This window comes from Oryzias latipes, chromosome 6 (assembly GCF_002234675.1).
Source record: "Oryzias latipes chromosome 6, ASM223467v1".
NCBI classification, from domain to species: Eukaryota; Metazoa; Chordata; class Actinopteri; order Beloniformes; family Adrianichthyidae; genus Oryzias; species Oryzias latipes.
This window is the reverse complement of record NC_019864.2, coordinates 3,356,556-3,366,967: the sequence shown is the minus strand read 5'-3', so window position 1 is coordinate 3,366,967 and position 10,412 is coordinate 3,356,556. Positions and strand designations below refer to the sequence as shown.

Below are 10,412 nucleotides of genomic sequence, written 5' to 3'. Positions count from 1 at the left end.
CAAAAAGGTGTAGAATGAAGGGGAGCCCATAGGATTACATAAAGTCCAGCACAGGGCTTCTGACAAATATAGTTAAAAACATGAGACTGTTACGACAGCTGAAAGGTAAACTGATAAACAACACTTTGAGCGCCACCTAACGCCAAGAAGACGCCACTGGGAGGGATGGAGAGGCATAACAGTAAGAACATCAGCGATATCCACCTTCCCCAGCCATGCATTGCATCCAGTGGAATTAATCATGGAGATGCCATGGTCAGCCGAAGGCAAAAACAAACAAATGAAACAGAAAGGCACATGAGGAATTAGGCTGCTGATGCCCAGAATGGATGAACTGCGAGGAGCCGACAGGTCTAATATAAGTCGCGTCAAAACTGAATACTTCCGAGAGGCCACCCTTAGAGGCTGATATGAAATCACATAGCCCCCACAAACCAGCCAGAAACCCCTGAAACAACCAGAGAGAGAAAATAACGGTTAGGTTGAGAAGACGAGGCCGCGTACAAAGCTGACTCATTCACAATGGGGCTGATGTTAGTTCCCCGAAGGCTCGGGCTGGACTCTCTGGGGAACACAGAGCGGGGTGACTGTCCACACACCAGCTGGCCCCAAAGGAGAAAGGGTGGAGCAGAACAAGACGCATGTGGTGGTGACGACACGATGATCGCTGTTTCTGGACCAGTGAATCAAAATGAGAAACATGGGAAAAGACCCCACAATCCCCGAAACGATACCCGGACGACGCAGAGCCACACAGCAGAAACCGAACTAGGTGCACATAATTACTTTTAAGAAAGGAACTGCAATTCCCAGGGCTTTAGGGGCGTGATGTCACAGATGACGGGGTTGAGCAGAAGAATCAGGAAGGGCCTCAACACAGACAAAACACAGGAGAAGGACCGCATGGCACGCTCAATATAGAGATTCCGGTGATCATGGCATTCAAGGAGGCCCAGACATCTCCTGATCGAGCGCCGCTGACAACCCGAACACGGCAGGACGCTCAACCCGCGGACGCATGCCGGAGAAGCGACCGCAGCGGCGCCAAGAGACTCGCCGGGAGCCACGACATCGCCTGCTGAACAGCCGCAAAAGGAGGGGCAGACGCGGGGAGACAAACGCCCCCACATCAGAAGAAGGTGGACCAACGAGCCCGAAGAAGAACGGGGGGGAAGACAAATGACGCTGGGAAAGCGAGGAGGAGAACAGCGAGCATGGAGAACAGGTGACGAACGCAAAGCTTGCGGAAATGGAAGAAGAGGATTGGACCGCACCTGGACTAAAGTAAGACGCTGAACAGGTGAGTTGATTAGACTGAACCGCCCGCAGGGAGGAGTAACCAGGTAAACGCACTGATAGAGTTGCCTGCCCAAAATACTCCCAGGGTCGTTCACTATCTAAACATCGCCATTCTGACCTGCATCATTTAAACTACAGACATTTTAATAAGAGGGGGAGTAGAAACACAAAGCAAAAAGTTGCAAGTTTATCATCATTACTGTCGGGTGTAAATATTGGCCTAAAGGGGGCGGGGCCTGTCCACACACACACACTCAAATGTTACCAACATACCTGTAGGCTCCAAACGTTTCACACAAAAACGTGCACACAAACCAACACATGTAAGGCTTTTTATTCTGTCACAAATACTATTTGTGCGAAGGTCAGATAGCACCTGTGCTCGAGTGATCCCCACACCAAGACCCCCACCGAAGATGGTGGTAGCAAGGACCCCCGACAGTCATGCAGGATAGCAGAAAGAGGGAATCTGCCCGCCAAGCAATCACGTCAGCCACCCAGACCAGGACCAGCAGGATCACCACAGGGGCCCCCAATGCCAGAGAGCAGGGAGGCATAGGGGGACAAAGAGTGCAACCTCCAGCCCAACCAGAAGAACAGTGTCACGGTTTTAGTTTCTTTACTCTTTGTTTTCTGGTTTTCTTTTGTTTCTTCGTGTCTTGTGTTCACTTCCTGTTTTATTGTTGTGTCGAGTTTAACTTTTGGTCCCCATCTGTCCTGAGTGTTTTTTTTTCACCTGTGTCTCGATTGTTCTGAATGTATTTAAGTCCTGTCTTTCCCTTCCTCCTGGGCACGAATCAGGGACCACAAGGGAGACTTGCCCCACACTCTAGGTAACCGCCCACCCACTCCACGGGAGGTAACAGGAGAGATCAAGGCAGGGGTAACTCATCCCCACCCAGGGGGAGGACGCCCAAGAGAAGTGGGGGGCCCTAAAGTGCCAGGTTGGTGTCTCTGATTTAAGATGCACAATTTAATCATTTCAGTAAACATGTTGACTGAATCAATTAACAAATTGGGTTTTAACTCTGCAGCGTTTGTACATGAGCCTGTTCTCCACCATCATGGATGGAGTTCAAACCAGATGACAAACTTTTGTTCTGAGTTTTGTCATTTTCTGTTGATGATGCTTTGCTCAGATTCATTCAATCATCCTAAAGGCATTAGTTAGAATCTGGAATACTTCACCGGCACTGTTCAGTACCAGGAATTTCTCTCAGTCACACTGGTTGAAGTTTTGGCTAAAGATGTCCTGGATCCATTTTAAGTCAGTAAATTGGATTGTTCAGAGTGAACCAATGTTAATATGAATATGCATCGACATTTGAATTTAAAATGAATTCTTACACCCGTTCTATAGAACGATTCATACATATAGTCTGAACCTGGAGGTAACTTTAGGGATAAGAAGTATTTAAACTCTTAAAAGCAAATACTGAAATATTTAAAGGCAACATTTGAAAAAAAATGTATTCATAATATTCTACTTTATGTCTGATGGCAAAATAGAGAAGAAATGCTATTTTCTTTGTTTTAGAAGGAGAATTGTTTGTTGAATGGGTACACAGCTGTGTTGTTCACACTCTCCAGTGGAATGCTGAATGATGGTTCAGGTTTCAGCTTCATTCATTATTTAAGGACAGGGGATATTAAAAGAACAAAAAACACGCAGAATTCCTGTAAAGTACATCAAACTGACTGCCCTGTTTTAAAAGACAAAGGAAATTCCTAACTGATGTGTTCAAGTTCACCAGCACATCTAAAATTTGCTTTACGTTTGACAGTTTGGTGAGAGTTCTGCATTGAATCAACTATTTTTGAGCAATGAGGACGTCTGTCAACAGGCTCCACTCTGAGTAATGTGTACTGAAAGAGGAAAAGCCGACAAAGGCTGATGAAGAAGAGAATCTAAAGGTTATCTTTTTAGCAAACCACCGTGGCTTAGCATTACCTTCAGTAGACCAAAAAAAAAGATAATTCAAAATGCTAAAGCACAGATTTCATATAACCCACTTTCAAGCAGTGGTGGGTTGTCAGGACCTTCAAGAAAATATCTGAATCATGTGTTAATTATATTTTGTCCATGAATACCTATTAAATCATTCCAAATGGTCTGTCCATTCCCTTTTATTGTTTTTCTGATGGTTACGCTGCTTCCAGACAGACGTGTATTTTCACATTAAAGCATGTAACCCATCACATTTCAGCTGTCCTTTGTTGCCAGGCAGGTTAAGGGCCTTCACCATGAGTTGTGAAGGCCTCCTAATGCAAAATCAATGTTGGTCATTCATTTACTTCAACCAATCAGATTTTGAGTTGGTGTCTGCAGGGCCTTCCAGCAGGCTTAGACAACGTCACAATATTCAGACCTTCTGATTGGATGTCATGGAGGATTTAGCAGGAAAATCTCCCACTGATCTTGACTTCCTTCATCAGAAAAATCAGAGTGAGATCATGAAGATGTGTACAGATTTGTGTGTTTGGCGCTGACCGTCCCCGTGTCCACTGCGTCTGTTGAGTGGACAATTTTGGCTCTAAAGCGAATTCAAACCTACGCAGAAACACATCTGGACAGACTGGACTATCGGCACTGACCTTGATGGAATAGAAAAGGACCTCTGGATGGAACTGAAGACAATAATCTACATGACAGGGTGATCGAATTGTTTTTGAGGAAAGAGAGGAGGATGGATTTTGTCTTCAAATAATCAGATTTTTTGATGAGTGAAATGATAAATATCATAATACATAATATTCCAAATGTATCTGGTTCTTTTCAATGTTTTTTGCTGGCTGTAGTTGCATAATGATATTTGTTTACTGTTTTGTTTATCAGTTTATTTAGAGGCATTTATTGTGGCTACAGCAATTTTCAATCTGCAATGTAAAGCTCGTTTCTGCATCGTAAAATGGTTCATGAGGGGTTGAGTGATTCAGACGGAGCACGACTGAAGGCCCAGGTGTGTAATACACGGTCCGCCACTGATTTCAAGTGGTAGGGGTGTGGCCTTCCAACAAGGTCACTCCTGATTGGTGAGAGTGGTTCCATGGACACAATGACTGACGCTGTCTGGTTCCAACATCCGTATCACAAAAAGATGGCAGAACTAAACCATTTTCTATGGGTAACGTCCCACTCACGCTCCAGCGCTCATGTTCACTTTCTGTCTTACCATTTTGTGGACTCAAAACCAACCAAACCTCTCTTATAAAAATAACTAAAAAAGGAGCAAGTATGAGAAAAAAATGAATCCACTGTCAGTTTGCAAAAAGTAAGTGAAGTGTTTCAACAGCAAGTCGTCTAAATCCACAGAACTTCAGATGGTTGAGCTCAGATGTGCTTTATGTACCTGACATTCACAGAAATCTGTGAGCACCAACTGAAGTTTTGCAAACGTTTCACTTTTATTTACAGCCTTCAACTTCTTTCTGTACACACCTGATATAATCTGAAGGCAAACATTGATAAGTCATTTTACACAAAAATGCACTGTCATCACTTCTGTGTTTGTTTAGGCTCATGTGATTCCATTCAAAAAGAAATCTACAGCTGAACAAAAGCAACACCTGTTGCTCACATTTGTCCTTTTTAACAACTAGTGCTTTAAAAATAATCCCAAATTATAAAAAGGTTCAAAGCCCTGTTGCTCGTCTATGGATGTGTTTCCAGCTGGCTTCTCAGAGTCGGGTGTCCTGAACTTCATCCTCAGCTTCCTCTGGCAGTGAGGAGATCTTGGTGGTCTGTGGCAGGGGCCTCTTGGTGGAGTTGAGACGGTGGAGCATTGGGAAACGGTGCTGGTCTGCAGGGCTTATAGCCTGTCTCAGGTGGGCCACCTCACTCATGAGTTTCTGAATGGACTCATAGTTTTTCAAGGCACCATTCTCGACCATCTGCAGAGGAGGGAGGCATGAGAAGCTGTTTACCTCAGGAAAGGATACACTTGTGTCAACCATTTGCTTTTATTAACTTGCCAGCTGTGGCTAAGAATAATGCAATAATAACTGATTCAGTGAATCAATTTGTTGTTATTGATGCTTAGAGATTGTCTACATGGCTTTCTTATTTGCCCATTAAGCATAGGAAACATGCAGCAATTGAGTTTGACAGAGCATTTCTTGTTTTGATCAAATCTGTTGACTCTCATGGATCCATGTCACTTCAAGTCCTGGGTAATCCCCTACCGGCAGCTCGGCCCCCATCCCAAACAAACACATGTCTACACCTAAAACATGGGGGTGGTTCATGTTGATTCTCGTTCTATAATCACAGATATTTAAAATGTGGCTCATGGATTTTCTGCATCACTATAAAGAAGCAGAGTGATCATCCTAGATCAACATAAAAAGAAGAAAAGTGATCATCCTTCATCTCTACGCAAAGAAGCACATTGATTATCCTGAAACTTTATACAAAAGAACCTGAGTTATCATATCCCTAAGATAAAGCTGATCCTAGATCTCTAAAATTAAGCAGATTAATCATCCCGCATTTCTATAAAAATAAAAAAGTGATCATCCTGCATCTCTAATAAGAAGTGGAATGATCATTTTAGATTACTAAAAAAAGAAGCAGAGTAATCATCTTTCATTTCTATAAAATAAAGCAGAGTGATCATCCTAGATCTGTATCACATGAAGTTATCATCCTGTATTGCTATGAAATGAAACAGAGTGATCATCCTGCAGTTCTACACTAAAAAGTGGAGCGATAATCCTTAATCTTTACTAAAAGCAGAGAAGCGATCACTCTAGATCTCTATAAATTGTTATTTTGTTGCAGTTGTTGCTGTTTCTACAATTTGTACAATTTACAATAAAAAAAAAATCGACAACGGCGGGTTGCATAAGGAATCAGGCATTTGCAGTTGACCACCTATTTTTTGTATATATTTTATTATTATTAGATTATTTCTGAATGTCGTTTTTTTGCTGCCACAGATATATGAAATTTCCCCATCTATCTATCTATCTATCTATCTATCTATCTATCTATCTATCTATCTATCTATCTATCTATCTATCTATCTATCTATCTATCTATCTATCTATCTATCTATCTATCTATCTATCTATCTATCTATCTATCTATCTATCTATCTATCTATCTATCTATCTATCTATCTATCTATCTATCTATCTATCTATCTACCTACCTACCTACCTACCTACCTACCTACCTACCTACCTACCTACCTACCTACCTACCTACCTACCTACCTACCTACCTACCTACCTACCTACCTACCTACCTACCTACCTACCTACCTACCTACCTACCTACCTACCTACCTACCTACCTACCTACCTACCTACCTACCTACCTACCTACCTACCTACCTATCTACCTATCTACCTATCTATCTATCTATCTATCTATCTATCATCTAAAAAAAGCAGCGTGAATATCCCGTATCTCTAAAAAAAGAAGCACGATCATCCTAAGTCTCTATTAAAAAAAGAGAAATAATAATCACGTCTCTGAAAAGAAGCGTGGAGATCATCTGTCAGAGACTCACAAGGAACGACTGACACTCCAGCAGAGGCTCCACTCTGTGCTCCGACAGGATGACGGTGCAGTTGGAGAAGGACTGCTTTAGGGTCTTCCTCAGGATCACCAGAGTTCTGTTCACATACACACACATCAATACGGAAGGCCACGGACACATCAGACATTAGAAGAATCATTTAACATCTCTGCTCACACACTTCACAAACAAAGAGCTCCAAGTTCCTGGAAGGACTAGATTGTCACCAGGTGCACTGGAATCTGCAGGGTCATCTTTGTATTTTATTAAATATGTTTGAAACCAAAACATGCAACCAGGCTGTACATGTGAGTGTAAACTTATGTTTAGTGATCTGCACTGAAACTCCAACACATCCTGGTCTCCATTCGAAGAGGCCTAAATGAACTTTCTTGGCCTCAAAACAGTTTTTGTCCAAAGTTTTGTTTGTTTTGTTTGCTAGAACTTAAAGTTAAACCAGATCCAAAGACTTTACTGATACTGACATGGGGTCAAGGTAAGCAGACGGCTCGTCAAGCAGAAGGATGCGGGCCCGGCTGAGGATGGAGCGGGCAAGACAGATCAGCTGTTTGTGGCCGTTGCTCAGCACGCTGCCTCCATCTACCAGATGGAAATCCAGTTTATCAGGAAACTGCTCGATGACCGACTTTAAACCAACCTGAAAGAGAAAGAGGACCTTTCACCCCAGTGATGAACCCATGTCAATGTAGCACCCACACATGCTGCTTCCACACAGGCAGTTACAGCACAGGGTCACATATCATCTTTATTGTTCCTGGTTCAAATCCCTGCTGGGTCCTTTTGTTTACAGTTTCCATGTTTTCCTCGTACATGTGTGGCTTTTCTCCAAGTTTCTCTCCCAGCCCTAAAACATGCTTCATGGGTTCATTGGCATCACTAAATTTCCCCAGGTGTGCACATGAGCGTGGTTGTGTGACCCTGTAACAGACTGGTGACTTGATCAGCGTGTACTCTGCCTTCATCCAACAGTAGCTGGGATAGGCTCCAGCAACCCTTTGACCCCAAACAACTTGAGCACAGAAAGATGTGTAAGTGTGACCAATGTCATCATGACACAGTACACTCAGGAAAGAAAACCAGTTTTCTTTCTAAGCCTAAATGAAAAACCTCTTTAGACTGCAGGAATCTTCAGCCTTTAGTTGGCTCTGGTGTCTTTTTTCATGTGGTAGATGTAACCATGAGAACTTCTAAAACTTCAGTGACACTGTCAAATGGCAGCTGCGTACATTAACTCCATTAAACACAGTTCCTACCTTTACTTTCTCCCCATTTACAGAAAAAAAACCACATGGATATTATTTATGCCATGTTGTCCCTGCATGAAATAGACAGGGAACCAATCTACTCAAAGTCCAAAGTATCAAGGTATGTTAGCTCCTGCTGTCGTCATCCAGAGCAAGTTTGTTTATCAATTATAGATGCAGTCATAATCTTGGCAAAGGGAATCTTTACCTCTTCAGCCACCCTCCACAGATCGTCATCGCTGTAGCGTCCGTATGGGTCCAGATTCATCCGGAAAGTTCCAGTCAGAATGAAAATTCTCTTTTTTACAGATAGAAACAAAAGCAAAACGTCAAAAAAGGATACTGGCAGATTCATCTGACAGTGTGGGTTGAAAACATATTTTTTCTTTGAAAAAGAACCAGAATATTTGTAAACAGTTTATGACAATTTTCTTCCAGTTAAATATCCAGCTGTTTTAAAAAAAATCTTTGTTTTTCCTCATTAGTCACGATGTGTGTCCGGCTCCTTCCTGTGTACCTGAGGCACCACTCCGAAGGCTTTTCTCCACGTCTGAATGGAGACGGAGCTCGACGAAACGCCATCAATGGACATTTCCCCCTCAGTGCAGGCGAGACGCAGCAAAGCGGACAGCAGGGTACTCTTTCCTGAGCCAGTCCGACCCAGCAAACCCACCTGTTCCCACAAGAACACGCACAACACAGAAACAGAGAAACTCCTGTGAACTCCAGAAATCTCTTATCTAACATGCCTGTCCTTGTCTGCAAACTGCTGCGTGCACAGACAGTTTCTACACAAAAAGATTCTGCATATCAAAGGAGTTTAGGCACTCTCAGAGCTTTATCATTCCTTCAGCATCCAGCTGAGGGAGGCTAAAGGGAGGAGAGTCTTGCTCATGTTTAAACTGGTGTCCAAACCTCATCCATGGTCTAAGAAAGATGGTGAACAGCTTGGAAAAAGAAATCTAACTGTATTTGTGTTGGGATCATCTTTTTTTTTCTTTTACCTCAGCAGATTGTCTTTGGACATTTGTGGAACATGCTGTTACTATGTGATTTAAAACCAGGATATATTTTTTGGTGCTACGGTGAACATTTTGTAAATAAACAACAACACTGTCATCTCATCAGCGTCTTTGCAAACACTCGCATATTTACACATGCATTATTTGCAGAGCAACAAAGGCTTATACTTGGTGTCATATTTATGGACAACCAAGGGCCATCCCATAATGTTATTCACACTTTCTTCTAGTAGTTTGTCTGCTGCTCGTTTCAAGACCTAAATTCAGCAACTTAATCAACTGAGTTTTTTTTTTGTTTTTTTTTTAATCAAACAAATGTTTGCATGATCCTCACGCCATGCAGCTTCACACACACTTACACTCTGGCCTCCCTCTACCGAGAAGGAGATGTTACTGAGGACGGGATGTCCCGTCTCCGTGTATTTGACAGTAAGACCCTTGACGTCCATTTGGCCGCGGTTGGGCCAGTAGATCTGGGCGTGAGGGTTGTCAATGATGAGATCAGAACCTTGCATCCCCCCAGAATTCCCCACTGGCATCTCCTCTGACGGCAGGTCAATGAATTTGAACACTCGATCCACTGAACGCATCTGAAGGAAGGAAGATTTCGTTAGATCGATGCATCTATGAGACCAATTCTCACAAAACACAAAACCTCCATCTACTTTATTGATACAGTCTTGGAATTTAAGATTGGACCATCTGTAATGGATGGTTTTAAGAACCACTCAGGTGAAGATTGTGTTTTTGTGGTTTTTAACATGTTCTTGTTGCATTTTTCTGATGTCAAAGAACATAGATGAAGAAAATTAAGCTTAAAATAAAATTTCTGAGTTTTTCTTAATGTAAATCGTTTTAAACCAGACGGTTTTGAAAATGAGCTTAATTCCGACACAAAAACTACCCTGGGCAGACCACAAAACCCGCGAGTGTTCCTGTCTATATAAGGTTTTGAAAATGGCCTCAGGAGACTTTCCCTCGTTCCTATGTGACCAAATAAATGAATTTGTCCAGAAGCTGCAGTAGAAGGTCGACTGTTTTCTTTTTCACCAGCTTGGGCCGCTCATAACACCTTTAATGTAGTGGGCTTCACAGGGTTGATCATCTTGCCACAATTTATGAGGAAAATGTTAACGCCATAATGTCTGGTCATCGAATTATGACCTTGAAGATCTACCATCTTTTAAATACAGAACCTCGTCTTTAAGTAGCTTCAGATACTGAAATGACTTCAATTCAATTGTATTGATAGATCCCTATATCACAACACAGTTGTCTCAACGGGCCTCACAGCAGTAATT

General features: G+C 42.5%; 1 protein-coding gene across 1 annotated transcript in view; it reads right to left on the bottom strand.

Annotated features, from left to right (window-relative positions):
- Positions 1 to 4,680: 4,680 nt before the first annotated feature.
- cftr (cystic fibrosis transmembrane conductance regulator) overlaps positions 4,681 to 10,412 on the bottom strand; it is a 54,536-nt gene continuing 48,804 nt past the window's right edge. The window contains exons 22-27 of the mRNA XM_004086222.4: positions 9,471 to 9,701; positions 8,607 to 8,762; positions 8,298 to 8,387; positions 7,310 to 7,482; positions 6,816 to 6,921; positions 4,681 to 5,190 (exon numbers count right to left, since the gene is read on the bottom strand). Coding sequence (XP_004086270.1) covers positions 4,978 to 5,190; positions 6,816 to 6,921; positions 7,310 to 7,482; positions 8,298 to 8,387; positions 8,607 to 8,762; positions 9,471 to 9,701 — 969 coding nt within the window. The 3' untranslated portion in view covers positions 4,681 to 4,977. The remainder of the gene's footprint in view (positions 5,191 to 6,815; positions 6,922 to 7,309; positions 7,483 to 8,297; positions 8,388 to 8,606; positions 8,763 to 9,470; positions 9,702 to 10,412) is intronic.